The 21065-nt window shown below is 41.4% G+C and overlaps 1 protein-coding gene across 1 annotated transcript; it reads right to left on the bottom strand.

Moving 5' to 3' along the window:
• Positions 1–15619: 15619 nt before the first annotated feature.
• Positions 15620–20068, bottom strand: LOC146548929 (uncharacterized). Its single transcript, XM_085262960.1, has 2 exons — positions 19723–20068; positions 15620–17762 (listed from the first exon to the last, which is right to left on the bottom strand). Exon 2 carries the CDS (start codon positions 17756–17758, stop codon positions 15962–15964), a length of 1797 nt encoding a protein of 598 aa, XP_085119086.1. The 5' UTR covers positions 17759–17762; positions 19723–20068; the 3' UTR covers positions 15620–15961.
• Between the last annotated feature and the right edge of the window lie 997 nt (positions 20069–21065).

Raw genomic sequence — 21065 nt, 5'->3', positions numbered from 1 at the left:
GTTAGACTGTTTGTTTTATTGCATTTACCTGGATTAAAGACTGAGAATATTGTGCATAATATTGTTTTTATGTCAAAATATTCTTGTAAATATGATTCAGAATATAAAGGGCCAGTCTGGTTCCTTAAGAGAATTTCTTTTTATTTATTATATATTTATTTGGGGGGTTTTTTGCCACAAATAACACCTTGTATATTGTACACAGTGGGGAACAAGTCTTGCAGATTAAACATAAACTAACAAGGACAGGGTAGACAACAAAAAAGAACCAGAAGAGGGGGAAAACTTCTAAAAACAGGAAGTAAAACTGACAACAGTGTAAAAAATACAGTTACAACATGTAATTACAAGTATTAGTATATCTCTAATCCCTAAACCTAACCAAAAAATGGCAGATTAGCCTGGGTAAAAGACCGAAAGTTGAGGCACACAACGATTTGTGCTGCTGGTAAAGTTTCTGGGCTGCCTTTCCTGATAACAGTCATCCCTCAAGAGCCTCTCCATCTAAAGCAATGCATTATCCATTAGCCAGAAGATAACTCAAAACTATGGCAGCCTGCAAGTTGTATGGCCAGAAAAGATGCTTCTGCTATTCTTTGCAGTTTGAGGGCTAGGGGGGGTTTTCCCCACTCATATCTTTTTCTACGCAGTTTCCTGTTTAGCATCAAATAATTACTCATTTTGCTCACATAAGCTATAAAGTGTAGGTAGCAGCACTTGTGCTTCTGAGAGGATCACTGATACCCTTTCAAACCATGGTCAGCAATTTGGAAAAAAGTAATTTTGTCATCACTTGCTGGAGGTTTATACTCCATCCGACTGCTGGAGTTTCTGACCTCAATTACTGTTTTAAATCTGCATCAAGAAACAACGACAAAAAAAGCGGTCCACTTTTAAAGAGAGAATGTTGCATTTTGCATAGCTTCTTCTAAGACAAAATAAGAATTTGTAAAGTCAGTATGTTATGGAATGTTTTTCTTTTTCTGTGGAGGCCTTAAAAAACTGAGCCTTTATTCATATTTATCACACCTCTCACTCTGGTGATTTAGGATCAACTGCCATGTCCCGTGAGCCTCTTTCAGTCATTACACTCGTAACCACAAAACAGAGACTATATCACGGTGTCATGCTCTGCAACGATGAGGTTACAGTGACTAGTTAAAGTGTTCACCAAGCCTTGAGGGTCAGAGGAGACTGAACCATATAACAAGCTGTCAGCAGAGGAGGGAGGGTATGTCAACATGTGGTTACACACCTGTAATAACACGCTGTCCACGTTTTATATACACTGTCGCACACCTGTGAGCCACAGTCTGGCTCAGTCAGCTTTTTATTTGCTTGCATAGCCCTGCTTTTTGTAGCTGAGGTAGTCGTCTGTATGTATTTTACCCTGTGGCCGACAGACAGCACATTTATTCTGTCAAAACTGTATTTGATTGAGGGCTAACTCCCTGAACTGAATGAACGGGAATGTAGTGGTGCTTGGAGAATTTTCCATCATTCTACAGACAGGGTATTGTTACATGGTTAAAGCAGAATTTGGAAAAGCCTAAATCGTGGAAAACTGTAATTAACATAAGAAATATAGGCATACTGATCTCCATTTTCTAAACTCTAAATGGGCTCAAAATGATCTGGCAAGATGAGCGTATCGACTGTGCTCCCAGAGAAGAAGAACATTATATCTTGCCGCATAGAGCGCTGTGGGGGATTCTTTATTATTACAAAAAACATAAGTCTGTGTACATGCATGATTAATGTCCTTTCACTAGTAACAATGACTCACCCAAACCAATGTTTCTGCAGGTAGGAAAATCAGCAAGTGGACCACACAGGCAGAGTATAATTACATGTGTGAAGATGGGAGATCTTAGACTAATACTATTACACTGTGTTATCAAATTGTGGCCAGGACGGTCTGATGATCATTGTGAATTGAGAGTTTGCTAAAGCCATCCCTTGAATAGCAATTTTCCAATCACAGCTTAGCAATCCTTATGGCTAACCTCTCAGGTGATGGATTTCTGAAGATACTGAAGCTGTTCACATGAGGATGCAGTAATGATTTATGCAAAAAAGGAAAAAAGATACAGGCATGGTGTTTATTTTGCCATTTCTGAATGATAACCTTAGAAGCTAACCTCAGGCGGTATGGCATTTTACCAAAATACCATGAAAAGTACATTATCCTCGTTCTTTTTTCTGGGGTTACTGTAGCTCTGGAGGTAGAGAGGTTAGCTACTAATGGGAAGGTTGGTTGTCTAATCCCCCGACTGCTCCAGTCTGCGTGCCAAAGAATCCTCGGGCAAGATACTGAACCACAAGTTGCTCTCCGATGCATTCGACAGAGTGTGAATGTGTGTGAATGTTAGACAGAAAGCACTTAGGCATAGAAAAAAAGGGCTTATATGAATGTGTGTGAATGTGCGAATAAGACATGCTGTATAAAGTACTTTGAATGCTTGACTAGAGTAGAAAACTGGTATATGAGAATCAGTTCATTTACCATTTTAAACTTATACTGAGATGCTGTATTGAAGTGATTTGTTGCTATAAACTGCACAGCACGCACCACCAGCGGGAAGCCTGTTGGTGAAACAGGCAGTTGTTGTGAAGCAGATGAATGTGAGTAATTCAGACAATGTTGCAAGTCTAGTAAAACAGGAAAATGTATCTGACCTGGTCTTATAGTATTTTGGATTTGGTTGTGATGATAAAATGAGCTACCAAAATAGTTTATTTGTCATATTACTCATCATCATCTCCATTTAGCCCAATGATGTGTCATCATTTCCTCCAGAAAGAGTATACGGACGGAGGGCACTCACTGTTATATTTGGTGCCAGAAAAATAATAGCCGGAAACAGCAAAGCTGACTGTGTGTATTAGAGCCTTTTGTTAATTTAGTTCTATTAACCTGGTATAACTCATCCTGTGTAGAATAAATGAAAAGCCTGAGGTGCATACATACAGCTCTTAGTGGTGTCTTTGTGTGTTATTGATGACAGGAAAGAGACTGTGAGACACTAAAAAGTTGACTGACCAATTAAAATGAAGAAAACATAAGTAGTAAATGGAAAGACATGTGAAAAAGGCACATTCATGCATTCACACATGCTTTATGCTATAGGTGCATGATTAGATATAAGCACATCTAATCTAATGCAGACTTGTTGTGGTGTGCTCGCATCAAATGCAGACTTACACACCTATGGATGCATCATGAGCAATGCGGCATGAGGATTCAGGATCTTGCTCAAGGACATATAGTAATGGCGTAGCACTCTATTACAATATGTCCTTGAAATATGATGCAAATCTCCCATTCCACCTCATCCCAAAGGTGATTTACTGGATTGAGATCTGGTGACAGTGAAGGCCATTTGGGTACAGTGAATTCATTGACTGAGATAATCTGAGTTTTGTGACATGATGCACTAGCCTGCTGGAAGCAGCCATTGGGTGTTAGTATACTGTGGATACTATTTGAGATGCTCTTCTGCATACCTTGGTTGTGAGAAGTGAGAATTTAAATTATCTTGCACCTCAAAGCAGTATGACCATTCTCCTCTGACCTCTGTTATCAGTTGTGCATTTACACCCAGAGAATCGACACTCACTGAATGTTTTCTCTTTTTTGGACCACTGTCTATAATGATATGGTTGTGTCGGAAAATCCAAGCAGATTAAAAGTTTCTAAAATACTCAGACCAGCCCATCTGGCTCCAACAGCCGTTGCAAGTTCAAATTACCTGAAAGCACCATTCTTCATTTTGAACTTCAGCAGGTCATCTTAACCATGTCTACATCCTTACAGGCACTAAGTTACTGCCATGTGATTAGATATTCGTGTTAACGACTACTTGAACAACTGTGCCTAATAAAATGGCCAGTATGTGATACTACATTTGGTTTTCCTTATGCAGCCAATACAACAACTTGGCTTTGTTTCTAGAACAAGCACCTTTAGCTCAAGTGTGTTGCTGCAAAACTTGTCCAAAGAAAAAATAAAAATTAATCTTGACTGACTTTTCTGATTTTATCATACCTGGGACATCACATTAGTGCTTAGAAATTCACAAATTAAGAAATAAAATTGACTTTCCAAAAAAAGGCTCCTCAAACAAATGCTTTTTTTCCCATATCTCTTCCAGTTCCCATGAAGTACAGTTCAGGCAGGGCAGAATCAAGAAAGATGATGTTTTATACTCCCTGTCATGCTCAGCAAACCATATGTCAACTTGAATGAACATTATACCCTCAAAAGGCAACAAACAGAACAAGTTAGTAATGTATTTAGATTTTTCCCCCCCTTTTTGTAAAAAAATCTGACTCATTCCATTTCCCTCAATAATGAGCTGGAGGAAAATCAATACACCCTCACTTGTTCAGTGTGTGTGTTTGGTCTATAATTAGCTTATAAAACATGGTAACTTCTGCAGTGGTTTTGTGTGGTTCAGAACACACAATCTGCATCTCAGAGGCAATAAAATGCCCATAATAAAGAAATAGTTTAAAGCTGAAACAGATAAATATTTCTGCAGATTGTTCATTATTTTGCCAAGTACTTTATCTCCCTTTTTTGCCCACCAAACAGGCCCTGGTGGTTGTAAGTGGTTATAATTGTACATCTGGTAGCAGTTAGAGCTGCGTACTTGGCACCACCGAGGTTTCTGTCGCTCTAGGAGAGCGGCACGCATTCCAAGAGAAACTTGGGCCAGCCCTTTTCTCTCACTTCATGTCCTGGATAGAAGCTAAAGAGCTGTTTGATTCAAATGACTGTTCATGGGAGGGAAATGTGGAAGAAAGAAGTCATCAGCTTCCCTTCATATCTTTGATTTCTTTTGTGAATCCTCAGGTGATACTGAGTGAACACACAGGATAAAAAATGGAGATAAAGTGGACAAAGACTGAGAACAGGAAGTTCAAATGTAAACATGAGATAGTAAGACAAGGGACGAAGACAACAGTGGAGATAAATGATGGCAATAGAAAAGCATATTCAAGGCCTGGCCCATGCTGTGGAAGAGGTCATGCCTCATACCTTTTTTTTTCTTTTTTCTTTTTTTTTTACTTCTTTGCCTGTCCCGTTTGGCTCTTTTGCCATCAGAATTGTTGTCTAAAGGCAAAGAAAGATGCCCAACGGATTTACTTTACCAAATTGACCATCCCAGCCTTGCCATAATGGTCCATTTGATTCACCTTTTATTGTTTATTTTATTTTCACTTACTGAATACGGGACAGACTTGACTGGGGGAAAGAAGGGGAGAAAGAAAGAGGGAAAGAGAAACAGTTGAGAAGAGGGACGGGGGAGAAGGGCAAAAGACAAAAACCAACAGAATGGGCAGAAAAAAGAAAAAAAGAAATGCATATATCGATCACCTGGATCACCTGCTGAGAAAGAAAAAAGAAAACAAGCAGAAGAAAACAAGAGTAATAGAATAAACAACATCACAATGATATATGGGAATATGACAGTAAATACTAAATATTAAACATTATTGTGCAGCACATAAGATCAACAGAACACAGTGTGCTTTGAGGTAGGAGCCAAAAAGGGTGTAGTTTGTGGGTGTGATCACCCGTGTGTACACCTGTGAGCATGGACGCGCTTGTTTTTTTAAAAGGTTCCTTCATGTAATGATCTGCTAGAGGGTGTGGGGGGGCCACAGCCCCGTCCTCCAGGGCATGAAGCAGGTATGGAGGAGATCAAAACTCCAGACATCCAGAGGCCCCCAGAACACAAGAGACCAAGGAAGACCAACAGAGGGGCAGCCGCGCCACTGTCCCAGAAAGAGCTGAGGAGAGTCCCAGATGAGGGCTCACTCAGCAGCCGCGGAGCAGAAGCCAGGGGGGGTTGCAGTGACGCGCCTGTGAGCTCTGCCGGCAGCCAGCCGTGCCTGAGTGACCGAGCCCCAGGCCGAGAGGCCGGGGGCACCCCACCTCCGAAGTGGCCCGAGCGAGCCCCAGGCTTCAGGCCCCGATAAGCGGCCGCCAAGGAGTGAGCCGGTGTGTACCTGGACGCCCATCCCCGGACACAAAGAACCACCAACGCACCGATGTCTGGGGAAGTGGTGGTAGGGGGAGATAGGCCTCCAAACCTTGGAGGGCCTAAGATGTCCCCAGAGAGGTGGCACCTGACACCCAACCTGACATATAGACACAGACATACAGGCACACACAGATACAAACATCCATTCCCACCCTCATGCTCTCATATGCACTTACTTCACACTCAACCAACGTGGAGACAGACATAAAGAGACGCTGTGCACACGATCACACTCCCCAAGCGTACTCTACGAACCGGGTCTAGGTACCCTTGCCCCTGGAGGGGGGAACTGCACCCAGACCCAGGTGGTGTTACCCTTTTCCCTGCAGTGGGGAGAGGCAGACCGCCCCGACTCCGCAGCAGCAGGGAGGCCCCACACTCCAGACCGCAGTCGGCCAACTCCTCCTCCTTGAGAGGTGGGCAACGACGCCAGGGGTGAGGTGTACATCCTGATGGTAATTTGGATTCCGTGTATCGTGCCCACCCCCAAGATCCTATATGTATGTGTAATGAGAGTGTGAGTAATGTGAATGTCTAAGTTGTGGGATAAAATTGAGGCAGAGGCAGCCAGAAGGGGACAGAGGGGGGGGTAGCCTCCTCTGCACCCTGGTGACACACCCCTACTCCAAGGCCCTGCATGTGTGGGTGGTTGTGGTGGAGCGGGAAGAGGGAGGCAGCTGGAGATGGGGAGGGAAGGAAGGGAGGGGCAAGTGACATGCCTCATACCTAAAAAAAACTCTGGGGCTTCCCACCATTTGACCTTAGAACTGAATAAGCGTCTCGGATAAGAGGTGAAATATCTTCAAGAAACTAAAGGAAGTCCAGATACTTTTCCTTCCAAGCTCCTTAAACTGCAATGACCCGGATGACTGAGAACCTCATCCCTGTGTTAAAAACGGGACATCCCATTGGCCGTAAGGACAACAAACCCATGGAACTTACATGACACATTATGAAGACCATGAAGACCATGGGGAGTCGTCACTCATCCTGCACCAGCTCCGGCAAATAGGCTGCCCACTCCAGTTTGCCTACTAGTCCCAACTTGGAGTTGAGAACACCATCCTTTACCTGCTCAACCATATCTACACCCACCTGGACAAGCCATCCAGCACGTTGAGAATCATGTTATTTTTACTTTTTCAGTGCCTTCAACACCGTCAGGCCTTCTCTGGGTGATCCCACCCAATTTGACTACGTGCCCAGTGGTGGACCACAGTATGTTCACCTGCATTGGACAGCGTAGTCAACAACAGAGGACCCCACAGAGGTAAATCTTTTCACCATTCATCTTCACCCTATACACCACTGAGTGTAGCTACTGGACAGAGAGCTGACGCCTTGAGAAGTTTTCTGATGAGTCTGCAGTCATGGGATGTGTCAGAGAGGATGACAGGGAAGAGTACAGGGCTACAACTTTGTTACATGGTGCAAGCAAAACCATCCTCAACTTAACGTGGCAAAAACTAAGGAACTGGTTGTGGACATGAAGAGGAATAGAAGACTGGAAGCCTCTGTTTCCATCTATGGGTGTCTTTGTGGGGACAGTAGACAATTACAATACCTCAGTGTTTACAATGGCAATGAACTGGACTTCATTTAAATCACAGAAGCCTTCTACAAGAAGGGTCATCTCTACTATCACCATTGCTATTTTCTGAGATGACTGAGGTCCTTTAACATCTACAGGACGATGCTCAGGATGTTATATCAGTCAGTTGTGGTCAGTGCTATCAGTGCTATCTATGCTGTGGTGTGCTTGGAAGGAACCTGAGAGTAGTGGACACCAACAGACTCAGTAAATTGGTCTGCAGTATCGGTAACATTGTGGGTTTGGAACTTGACTTTGTGACAATGTCCAAGTTGCAGTCAGTATTGGACCATTCCTCCTTATGACACCTGGGTTATTTTCTATATTAACATCACAATTCCATTGTACATTGTATTGTTCATCTCTGAAATACTTAATTTGACATTACACTTGGAGTGCCTGATATTCCTTCCGAGAAAAGGAATGGCAATGTCTCCTAATGGTGGGAAGGGGCTGTGTTTTTCTATATGCAGCTGACTCTGACTTTAACAGGCTTTGTTTGTGCTCTTCTTCCACCAGTTTTAACAACCTTGTCTGATAAGAGCAGTTAGCTATTGCATCCAAACAAAATGCCTTTCCAAAGATGAAATAGATAGACCTCGTACGCAGTGCAAATGGCATCATCCCCAATAGTGTCATTACTATTTGGGTTATTTTGTGCCATTTCTCATCGCAGATGAGTCCCCTGGCTTTTAGCTAAAGCCAATGTTTGCTGGAATAAAACAAGTCTGTGTGCAATGCCAGCCATGAGGCACAACACCATGTAAACATAAATCACACACCAGTACATAGCAACAAACCAATTACAGACAATAAGAACTTTTAAGAATCCAGATGTTGCTTGATTCAAGTGTTTGAATCAAAACAATATATAATATACCTACAGCCGACCTAATCACTATCATGTGTAATAAAAAGAAATATTCAGGGATCACTTCATAGCTCTGGGTTACCTAATAATAAGCTTATCCCTTGTGGTGGAAGTTACAGTTTAATCGTGTACTGTAGTCTAAGGAGTTTGGAAAGAAAAGCGTCTGGACTTCTTTAAGTTGCTCGAAGATGTTTCACCTCTCATCCCAGAAGCTTCTTCAGTTCTGAGGTCAAATGGTGAAGAGTCCCAGATTTTATGCCCTATGGGAGTGTCCCCAAGAGGGTCATGGACCCCCATTGATCCTCTACCTAATCACATGAGCCAAGGTGTGAAAACAGGTTTTAAGTCACAATCAGCCAAGGTTTCAGATGAGTTGGCTGTGAAACCTAGCCCCACCCTATCGTGTGATTTCCTGAGGTCAGAAGGCCCAGGATGTGCTGTATTTCCATTTTTAGTGGCCATTTTACAAGGCTTAAGCTCGTGATCTTCCTCTAATTCTACATTAAGATGTAACAATTTAATTGTATATGGTACTTAGATAAAGGTTGTAACTGAACTGCAACACTAAATTTCCAATTACAACATGATATGTTAGCATTTTAATATGGAGAGAAGAACTGGGAAGAATTGAACAAAATAACATTTCTACTGTTTTCTAGATTACAGTAGAAATGTACATTTTTTTTCACAAATGATCGATGTGTGTTCATTGTATATTATAGTATATTATATTGTATATTATTCTCAAACACAATTACCTTAGGTTTCTTTTAGCTGGACAGAACTGGCACAGATGCAAAGTGACTACCATTACAGGGCATATTATATGCTTGCTTTGAGCTGTCAGTGAACAGACTCCACTCGTCTGCCTCGTACTGAAAACCCACTGCACCCAAAAGACCTTCAGCATCAGCTCAATAGACAAAGTCACCATCCGTTTGAAAGAAAGGAATAACGTCCTTCACATTACGCCTGTAAAAAGAAAACATGGTTCCTGGAGCCAGCAGGTTTTTCCCACTGAGCCTAGACCCAATCAATTCAGTTGCTTCCTTTGACAAATCAACATCTTGTGCCAAGTCATTTAAGTCTGGCTGAGTGAATAACCGGGGGACAGATAAGCTAATAGAAGCTGGTTCTCCACAGTTCCCATCTCTAGAATGTAGTGCAACTCTTCTCTCTTATCGAATAAGCCAGTAAAAATGGGTAGTGTGTCTTTCATCCGAATGTTAGACTAACTGACTGGCTAACTGATTTAGTTTGACAACTGTATCCAGAAATATTCACTAAACAGAAGTATCTGTCATCAAAGTGATTCTGTGGTTCCCTCTACACCACTGGATCACCAAAACCTAAGGTCTTTCTCTTTCCTCTAGTCTTTGCTCAGAGAGGTTTTCAAAACATACTGGGATAACTTAATGACATGCCCATAGCTTGTCCTGGTCTCCCAATTTCATACCAAAATAAGCAAAGTATACAGTTTTCACAAGATCTGTTCTGGGAAATCAACAATCAGCTGGTGTTGGTGGATATGACCAGGGTGAGGCGGTGATAGGAAGAAGGTGGATGGCATGAACGCCAATCTGAAAGTCAGAATGGCAGAGGAGCACTCAAAGCACACAGAACAGAGGCTGATTGGCTCACAGATATGATGTAAGGAAATCATTGGACTACAGTAATGATGTCAGAGCTGAATTTGACAGCATGAGGAAGCAGAAGTGCTGTAAAGAATAGATCTTCCTTAGTGAACTTAGATGTAAGCATCATTTTCTGCAGACTAACAATTTCACTTTTGATTCAGTGATATAGTTTATCCGTTTACCTAAAGTGCCCATCCCACGGTGTATTCAAAAGGTCTGCAAAGATTTCAAGCCCAAATCCATCCCACAGTCAGTCTCTCAAATAAAAACCTTTTTCCTGAACTGCCTGAGATGCTCCACTGGAGTCCAGTGTTTTCCTCAGTGACCTGTCTCCGTCACTATGTAACACATTCTCATGATGGTTGCTGGTTTTACCACAAACACTTCAAATATGGCCACAATAACAAGGATTTTGAATAGTAGTTTATGCTGTACCTAGCTTTTGCTGAGCAGGTAGTGTACTGTGGGTGCTTTGGCTTTTTTGCTGAAAAAAAGCTTTCTGCTGTGACCAAAAACAGCATGCAGCGTGAAGCTAAATGGTAAAGTTGCATAACAGCAGGTAAACAATGAGCTATAAACCATTAGGAAGCTTTTTAAAGCTTAGAGCTGGAGATTGAGCTGATAATTATTTGTAGCTCCATCTTCAGATGTTACACAAGTGTGCAGGTTATCATTAGGTTTTTAAAATGTGTTTCTATATGTAATTTGCAGCTTATGCAGGCCTCTAATTTCAGAGACCAGCATGACCTACCGTCAAGTGAAGTGGGTGATAGCCAGGAAAAAAAAATGCTAGGATCACCCAATCATAATTCAGCTGTGTTGAAATGTAATTATAAAAGCATTATGAGGTGCTGAGAGCAGCAAGAACAAGGCATGCGAGGGAGAACAGCCTAGTCTCTCCGTGCCACCAGGTTCCTTTACATATCTGCAAAGCAAGCAGCTTAGCACTCCCACCACCCCTCTGGCTCCTTACTGTGGTAATGGGTAGGAGTCTCCTTGGCAGAGCCCATCTGTTGTTTTTGTTTTTCAGATGGAGAGGTTAGAGGGGAGTGGGTTGATGAGTGGGTTGGTGTTGGCCAGGGTGAGGAATGAGAAAATGATGGGTGCCTCTAACCGCAAACTGTTGCTGGCTTGTTATTACAGTAGGTTGGACGTTAGCAATGGTTGCATACCCTAACAGTCTGACACAATGGTCATCTCTAAATAAAGGTTTAGCCTTCTGACGCAGTTGCTCGGCCACTTTAGACTCAGTGACAAGGATAAAAGGGAGGAAGAAATGTAGCCTGACTGTGTTTAAGATTTCCACCGAAACAAACGTCGAAACTGTCCAAAAAAGTTTGGGATGTTGTATGAAATGCAAATGCACAATAAACACAATGTCTTGCAATTCAGTTAAACACAAATTTATTCAAAACACAGTACCAATGAAACAATTAGGCACTCTAGTTACATGATTGCACATAAAAAAGAACATCTTAGAGAGTCTTTAGGTAGAAAAGTGGAGAAGGCATCTCAAAAAGTTTAATGATTTAAGAATAATGTTTCTCTGCATTAAATTGCAGAGAATCTGTATCTATGTGCTGGTACATGGTACAGGTATGGCTGAAAACCAAAACTGAACATCTGTTTTCTTTGGGCTCCTTGGGGAAATTAATTACCCACCCTTGATTCAGAACCATCTCAGCAAACATCGTTCTTCACTGTGTCCACAAATGCTTGATATTAGTGCATAATTCAAAAGTCTGTATATATAAATTGTCTGGATCTACTTAAGTGGGGCGTGTGCTCACAGGTAGGCACTGTGCAACTCCACTGGCGTACACTAGAGTCCACTACTGGCTACTAAACAGGGTGGGGCAAACATTATGGAGGCTGAAACATCAACTAGCACAACTGGTTTTGCAGTGGGTCAGTAACATTGTGTTCCTCGTTGCACAAAGGAGCAGATACAGATCCCGCTGCCTGGTCAGTGCCCTTCTACATCCCTGTCCAGTTCTTCTTGTGTAATCACCCATCTTCTGGTATCTTCTCTATAATCTTGAGTCTGTGTTAAGAAAACCAGCAAACCTTATTTTGTCTGCATGCATGGATGTGGCATCCGAAAGCAGTGGACTTACACAAACACACTGAGCCTGGGCACATGTTTCTCCCTGCTTCCAGTGCGGTGTTTACTTTAAAATCTTATAGGCAATCTCTTTCCAGAAAAAGGTCTGCCTTTTACTCTGAGGACTCCACATGCAGTTTTCATTGTGCCTTTTCATTTTGTATTTCGAGATACTGACTTTTTATGTATGACTACAGAGATACTAAGATAGTGAACAGGCTACAGCAGCAGAGACGGGGAGTTACAACTGAAAGACTCCTTGATGAAATCCCATACTGTACCTTTCCCCTCAGGGTTTTAAATTTGGTTCCTTGAGCTAGTGATACTCCTACAAAACTATAACCTTCTCCTTCTGGACAAACTTGCTTTTGTTTGCAATGTAAGCACACCACTGGTTCCTTGCTTGCTCTCTTTGTCTCACACACAGTCCCTATTAAAGCCAGCCATTGTTCCAGGCTAAGATAATAGTATCAGTCCTTGATGAGAGAGTTATACTTGGATTGGCACCAGCTGTTAAAGCAGTCATACTTTATCAAACAGATTAGATTACAAAATTACACACAATCTCGTCTGGCTTTAATTATCAGACCACACTTCATAAGTTTCCCCGCACAGTGCTTTACAACCCAGAACTGCAAACAAATTGCGCGGTGCAGTTCATCATGTCCACAGTTAAATTAAGAGAGACATGTTAATCTGTTGTCATATTGTCCAGAGATTTGGTGGCTAATGTACTGTGGAGGGTTTAATGGGGGAATTCAGACAGCTTAATCAGTATGCCCCCTCCCCAATCACAAATTCCCAAGAAAAGCAGAATGCTTTTCATTGTTGTTTCCAGGCCACCTTCTCCAACTGCTGCTGAGAGCTTGTGTTTCTTCACTAGTGGACCGTGCCAGTTAAGCTGAGCTGAAATTCAACAATTTCCTCTTGTTTGCATAGTGATATAACTACATCAGTGTGTGTTTAAACGCGTGTTTATCTACAGTGGTTAAAGCCTTGTCGCAGGACTATTGTGTTATGATCTAGCCAGATGGCAGATTCATGGCGCTACACACCAAAAACACTGAAGAGGGATAAATGATGTTTCTAGGCAGCAACGGAGTCATTTAATTATAGGGCATTGTAGATGTCACACGAAGCTGAAAACAGGTAAAGTGATATATATGAAAGGTGTATAGGTTATATATTAGAGAGAAAGAGGTGACCTAAAGTGGCTATTAAAGGTAATTAAGTGGGCATTTGGATCCCATTATACATTCGTTTTATTCATGTTTCTTTCATCAGATTAATCATCTCTCTTTTCATTTCAAAATATAATAAGAAACAAGGGGTCAGGCCCAACCCTTATTTCTTTATATTTTGCTTACAAAGAGCTAGATATTCTTGGGCATTAGCTGCCTTTTGCTCACACGAGTGAATTTAAATCGGATGTTTACGTCCTTTTAACTTGGACTCTGTGTCAAAAACACAATTTGTTCCAGTTTCTTTATTTAAAAGATGAAAAATGTCAAAGGTAACTCAGTTTGAAGGCACCAAATAAAAATTTTTATACCAACAAGGTAATTCCCAAAAAGCCATTAGCCAAAAACCTTACACACTCCTTGTTATGACATGCTATACGTCTTTAAAATAATTTGGAGAAACTGGAAGAAGAAGAAGAAGAACAGGCCTTATAAAGCTATCAATCCAGATTTCAAACAGTTCAAAACTGTTGTCAGTGTAGTGACAAGATTAGGGGGAAAGCTCCAGCAGTGTGTCTGCAGCCATCTGTAAAACACAGTGGAAGCTCTGTCATGGTTTGTGGCTGAATTTTAGGCAGTGGTGTTGGAGATCTTGTTAAAATTGATGGAATTATGAACGCAGAAAAGCAGCGTGAGATTTTGATTCATCTGGAAATCATCTGATTGAGAACAGCTTCTTTTTTTAGTATGACAATGATCCCAAATACAGTGCCAATGGACTAAGAGCATACCTGGACAGAAAAACACACAATAGAACAGTATTTGGTATTCATGGGCCTCCTCAGAGCTCAGACCTCAACAGTATTGAAGCAGTGTGAGATCATCTCGACAGAGAACAGAACAAAACGCAGACATTTAAAGAAAAGCTTTGAATGTCCTTCAAGATGCCTGGAGAACGACTCCTGAACAAAATTTAATAATTCAAATTTTTTTTTTTTTAAATTACAAGAAAGCTTGATCTATTTTCCTTGGAAAATCTAACGAAATTATGGATGGCTAAAGTCTGTTGTACAGTACTATAGTAAAACAATATTCTGTGTACAGAGTTACAACATTTTACTGTTTTGAATTATGTGTCATATTTGAATTTTACCTCCAGGCAGAAAGTTAGAAAGTAACAGTAGCGCTTCGTGAGCCGACAACACAAAAAGCCACTGATCATGTTGGCCTGTAACAAATAAAACCATGACCAAAAAGAAAAAAATTACCATATTAGTAATTGCATGCACTCAGCTTGAATGACTAAATCACTAAAAGGGCAACTTTAAAAACCAACCAACGCACCATCTGGCATAAACAGCACACATCTTGAATGCGGCCCTGTTCTTCTGTAACCTGATATAAACAGTCTCTCTAATTATTACAGCCTACAAGATCCACCGTGAAGAACAGACAACAGGCAGCAAGAAGAAATGTATGAAGTTCAAGGAAGAGGCAGCGGTGGAATTACTGAGTGTGCCAGTGGAGAGCATTGCCTCAGATCTGCTGCCACTGAAGCAGAGACACCTCTAGAGACGAGCCGGCTCATTTCTATAAAGATTAATAATGCTAGTGTTTATAAGGCCCAGATCAGCCCTCGGAGTCCCAAGGCCCCCCCGGTGCAAAACCGCTGGCACAAGACAGCGGAGGTGGTGACAGAGATGAGGTAAAGACCCGTGTAGGGTGTGGGAGAAATGGAGTGAGGAAACAGTAAGTGCCTCATTGCATAGATACATCAGAGCTTATTTTATGATGCGTTTAATTTAAAAACCAATGCAAAACTTAATTTTATTTCATTGTATAACGTTCGGTTTAAGGTGCTAAACCTTTTAAACTCACAAATTTAGCACTCTATTAAATGTAAGACCAACGGCCACTTGGCTTAGGGCAAAGAGTGGAAACCTCAAAGTAAGAAAACATAACTACCAACATCTCTACAGCGTATTACTTCTACGCTCATTCCACTGGGAAAAAAAAGATGTTAAAATAATTGCTGGTAACCTGGCAACTTCACTATAAAGATTAGATCTAACTTGTTAAAATTATTGTGGTGTATTTCTGAAGAACATTTGTGCAGAAACACTTTTTAATGTGTGTGAAGGTGAAGTTGCAGGTATAAACGCAAAAGAGACAAAAGTGTTATCTTCAATAAATACAGTGGTTTTATTTACATCGTTTAGTTGCTGTAAGAAATATGACCTTGTTGTTGTGTTAATATTTTAAGTTGTGATTAAAAGGTTGATACATACTGTGATTATGTAATACAAAAAAACTTGAATTCACTGTAGATTATTAAAACACATGAAGGCATCTGATTCAGTGTCTCCTTATGAAGGTGTTTTCTCTAAAAGCCTTGGATTGAATAAAGAAACATGAGCATGGTGCAGTTTACTTAGTTTTGCGGAGTAGTTCGAATCCTTTACACTGAAAGGAAATGTACATCTAGTCTAATAGTTGTATTTTATTACACTGTAAGGCATTTTTCTTACTGGTGAGACTCTGATTGAAATGAAGCCTTTTTCTCTTCGTCACTCTCCAGTGGAGCATAGTCGAAGTCGCTTGGCTCTAAAAGATTGAGATTTGCCTGCACTGCGACAAGTTTCTGCACCCTCTCCGCTGAGACAAAGCCTTTCATCTTCATACTACAGAGGTGCTGCCACAGGCGCTCGCACGCACCTGTTGTCGGTGGGATCTGGAGTATAGCGAAGGCTACGGCAGAGAGCGGCTCAGAAGAGCACAGGCCTTTCCACCATGTGGATGCGGACACGTGCTGACACGAGCTCCATATTCCAGCCCCCTTCCACAGTCCCTGCTTGGCCGAGAACCTGGCAAAGCTGCCGAGCACTTTACCCTCGTCGAGATTCAAATGGTGCGACAGGTTGGATATCGCATAGTAAGCGCTGTTTATCTGCTCCCCGGTGAGCGTCTGCTGTCCGACGTGCTTTGGATCGAGCATGTACGCTGCTGCGTGGATAGGTTTCACGCAGAACTCCTGACACCTGTCTAATGATGCCATGACAGCTTTCTGCTCGCCGCTGTGCAGCACAGATGCTGACAGAGAAGTCCCGATGACGTATCTTAGCTGACTGAACATGTCGACAACACCAGAGAGCGCGGCATCTTCTCTTTTCAAGAAATCAATATAATTCCCAATCAAGTACAGTAAGTTCCGACTGCTGCTCAGCCCTTTCCAAAACTCGGCATCCTGCAAAGTAGCCCCGACAGTCACTTCAATATCCAGTGTGGGAGAGACTGCCATCTCTCGTAGAGAGTTCTGACTCTCGAGGAGGCTGCTGAACATGTTAACCACACTAGTCCAGTTTGTGCCAGAGGGCAGTTCCAGTGCTGTCCCTTTAGAAGTGTGGTCTCTTATTTTTGTAGTCTGCGAGCACCTAAAAGTGTCACTTAACATTTGCCGCTCTTGAACACACCTCACCAACTGCTCAGCTCTCCTGCACAGTGACTTCATAGACGGCTGCGCCACTATGTCGTCAAAGAGACGCTCGACACCGGACGCTGTGCAGCCAATAGCTGATATGTGCGGGAAAGCTTCCTCCACTTGAGCCCACGCTGCCATCATTTCCGGGGCATCGTCAGTGACGACAGCGAAAACCTTTCGTGAACCGACTTCATTTATGACGCCTTTAAGTTCGTCAGCAATAAATGTGCTTGTGCGTGTCTGCTCCTTTGTCATTGTGCATTTGTAAAACAGCGGTACGGGAGTAGCAACAGCATAGATAATAGTCCCAGTTTCTTTCACGTTAGACCAGCCACTGCTGATGATGGCGACGCAGTCTGCTTTCCCTATGCTCTCATGAACCTGGCTTTGTACTCTGTCAAACTCACAGTCCAACAGATGTGAGGAAAGAGCCTCTCTAGGGGGCGGACAATAAGCCGGCCGAAGAACACTGAAAAATCGTTTCCAGTAAATATTGTCTGTGAGAGTGAGGGGTGAAGATGTGGCGTACACAGCTCTCGCCAGGCACTCGTCGGCATACGCCTGGCTGCGCTGATCCACAGAATCAATGAGAAACTGTCCCCCAGGAGTGGCAGATGGCAAGAACGATAAGGAGGGAACAGGGATGGAGGCAGAGGAGCTCCCATCTGGGCCGGGCGACTGCTGCAAAACCACAGAGTACTCCTTGCATTTGTCTAAATGCATCTGCATCTTAGTCGCGTTCTTTGTGTATGTCTTTGAGCAGTAGTTGCACATGAAGGTCTCTCTTCCATCTTTGATGGCTGGGGTAAAATGCTTCCACACACCGGACTGCAAGCGTGGCATCGTTCTGTATTAGCACAATAAAGAAAATCATTAATCACAAATCTTGCTGCTGTACAGGCACGCCTAATCACAATGACTGTGCCCTGAAATAATTTCCTCCTTAAGCACATACCTCAGTGTGGATAAGAAAAACCTTTTAATATAATACAGCGCAGATTGATAGGTCCAGACTCCTCGGACATGAAGATAAATTAAGCACCATCCTCACAGAATATAATAATCTCCGTGATTAAACAGCTGTAATTTTAGTCACAGACGTTGTTTCTGTTAAATTTGAGCAAAACATTTACCTCTGTTTATAATGCATGATTAAACAGACCCATTAGGAAATAAATTAAATTAAAGCAAACACGGAAACATATATTTTACAATATATTTGCTAGTCATAAAAGCCAAAGGTCAAAGTCAAACGTCAGTGAGTCTAAGTATTTTCTGTTGGACTATTAGGCTGAAAATACTTTTAATTGGCCACTTCATTAGGTACACCTCTTCCACTGCTTGTTACCAGAGATATCTAATGAGCCAGACACAAGGCAGCAACTCAATTACATAAACATGAGACCTGCTGCCAGCATTCTGATGCTCAAACTGAGGAAGACGGGTCATTTAATCGACTTTGAATGCCGCATAGTACCACATGAGCTGGCCTGACTATTTCCAAAACTAATGATGGACTGGGGCTTTCCCACACAGCTCTATGGTTTACAGAAAATGGACCAAAAAACAGAAAATATCAAGTGAGTGGCAGTTCTGTGGGTGAAAAGACTACTGTGATTGTGACTCAAAGTGACTTCTACTTTGAGCTGATGGGAAGGCAACAGTAACTCAGGTGTACACTCGTTACAACCATGGTATGCAGAAGAGCATATGTGAACAGACAACACCTCAAACAAGAAGGGCATAAAGAGCGACACTCCTTTCAGTTGAAAACAGGAAACTGATGGTACAGTTCACAAGAGATCACCAACATCGAACAATAGAAGACTGAAAAAAAAAGTTTCCTGGTCTGACGAGTCTTTATTTTTGCCGTGACATTCAGAATGTAGAGTCAGAATTCTGTGTAAACAACATGAAAGCATGAATCCAGCTTACCTTCTCTCAAAAGTTCAGGCTGCTGGTGATGGTGTAGGGGATATTGTCTTGGCACAATTTGCACCACTTAGTACCAGCAGACCATGATTTAAACAGCACAGCCTACCCCAGTATTGTAGCTAACCATTTCAATCTCTTTACGATCACAGTGTACTCATCTTCTGATAACTGCTTCCAGCAAGATAACGTGCCAAGTCAAAAAGAACAAATTACCTCAAACTAGTTTCATGGACAAAACAATGAGTTCACTGATCTCAATCTAGTGACTTTGGGATGTGGTGAAACAGGAAATTTGCAACATAGATTTCCAGCCGACACTTCTGCAGCAACTGCGATGCTATCACATCAAAGTAAGTACCAAAGTATCTGAGGAATGTTTCCAGCACCTTGAATCTGTGCCACAACGAATTAAAGCAGTTCTAAAGGAAAAAATGGGTCCAACGTGATACTTAAAGTGTACTTAACAAAGTGAAGTGCAGTGAAGTGTAGAATGATAGCTTTGGTGTTCAAACTTGTCATTACGTTGGTTGCTTTCTGTTTGGGTTTTGAGAATTCCAAAGGATGGAGTCCCAAAGGTTTTAGATTTATTTTTAGCTTTTTCAAACACTAAGGCATAACCTATCTTCTGATTCCTAACTAAATAAAATAAAATATTACACATGGAAAAAACTTCTCAGTTATGGGACTCTTGCACATCTCAACCTGCAGGTTAACAATCTTTCCTCTTACTGTCCAGTTCTTGCAATAGTACATTTTTTATTTCTACAGTAAGCACTTTCACTTCCCTGGAATGAAATCAAAATATAACACAAGTTAATGTTAAAAAAAAAACAAACCAGAATATCAAAGAAACAGTAGCTTATTTTACCCACCTCTATGAACACACACTACTCCACTTTTATTGGAAGGTGCTTCAGTTTCATCGGATGCCCAGACTTGATGGAAAATGTTCCTCCAACTTAAGTTCCTGGAGGATTTAAGTTAGCCGTTTCGGCTAACTCTGTAGCCTGCCAGTGATGTTAGCAAAGTGGTCTAAATAAACGAAATAACAGCACATTGTTCAGACGGTAAACTTTGACAAGATAACAGACCGTCTGCATACTGAAAGTACTTCACGTTACAGACTGACTGACGATAAAAGACCAGGAAATGTAACATAATTTGTCAACAAACGCGTTTCTTAACGCTTTTGTTATGATAGTGAAGCTGCTTCCTGAATCCCCAATGCAGCAAGTAAGGGAGCTCAAATGGCTCAAAAAGTTGGATTTGACTCACAGGGAAAGTTGACGAGAAACAAATTGTTTGAACTCAATACTGTTAAATGCAAAATACAGCAATAAAATTGTTCAGCATAACATGAAACAACATGAATAAAAATATCAACAGACCTGCTAGTTTGCAGAAAAGAAAAATGCACAGTTGCTCCTGTAGTTTTTGTGCAGTGTTATCTTACAAATACATTTACTCTCACAGCGAGGTTAAACGTTATAATTAACCGTTTTATTCTCATTTGACCAGCTCTGGTCTTTGCGTGCATTGAATATAACCTCTTTCTCTACTATCTTTGCTTCTGCCACACCTTTTTGATTCAAGGTTAATAAGATGATAAAGGTCTTAAATGGATTAAGTGGGAAACGCCTGCCACTCTCATTATGTTTCTGATATGAAAGGAAACGCTGACTTGTCATTTGAATGTCTTTATCCTTAACAAGGTTTCCCACATCATGACATGTTGGGAAGAACAGGTGTAACTGATAAGATAAATTATGCCCAGGTTTTCTTTACTTTGGCATGGTAGCAGGTTTAACTTCTTAAAGGTGTCTACTCAGACAAAGTAATTCTTGTATTAATTAAACACTATATTTTGTAGACATCAGCTATGACAATTTTTTTTACAACTTGATGTAAAAAACAAAACAACGTTTTTTTGATTATAAACATGATGTAAAAATTAATGAACAGCTATGCTTACACATTGCTTCCAAACGCACGTATGTTATGTTTGAACTGATGGCTGTGGATTGCTTCTGTATTGCTTCTTTGATGATGGATGGGGTTAAAGAGAAATTCATATTAGCAGCTACAGGTTGACATCATCAAATATTTTTAAAATTTAGTTAAAGAGCATAGGTATTTATTTGTTTTGCACAACAACAACTAAATATTTGCTAATGCATTTTACTTTATAAAACACCCACTTTACATCTTAGGTGGG

This window comes from Mchenga conophoros, linkage group LG22 (genome assembly GCF_057382185.1).
Source record: "Mchenga conophoros isolate Kocher_MC1m ecotype Shallow Benthic linkage group LG22, M_conophoros_male_GT1.1, whole genome shotgun sequence".
NCBI classification, from domain to species: Eukaryota; Metazoa; Chordata; class Actinopteri; order Cichliformes; family Cichlidae; genus Mchenga; species Mchenga conophoros.
This window is presented reverse-complemented; position numbering and strand designations above follow the sequence as displayed.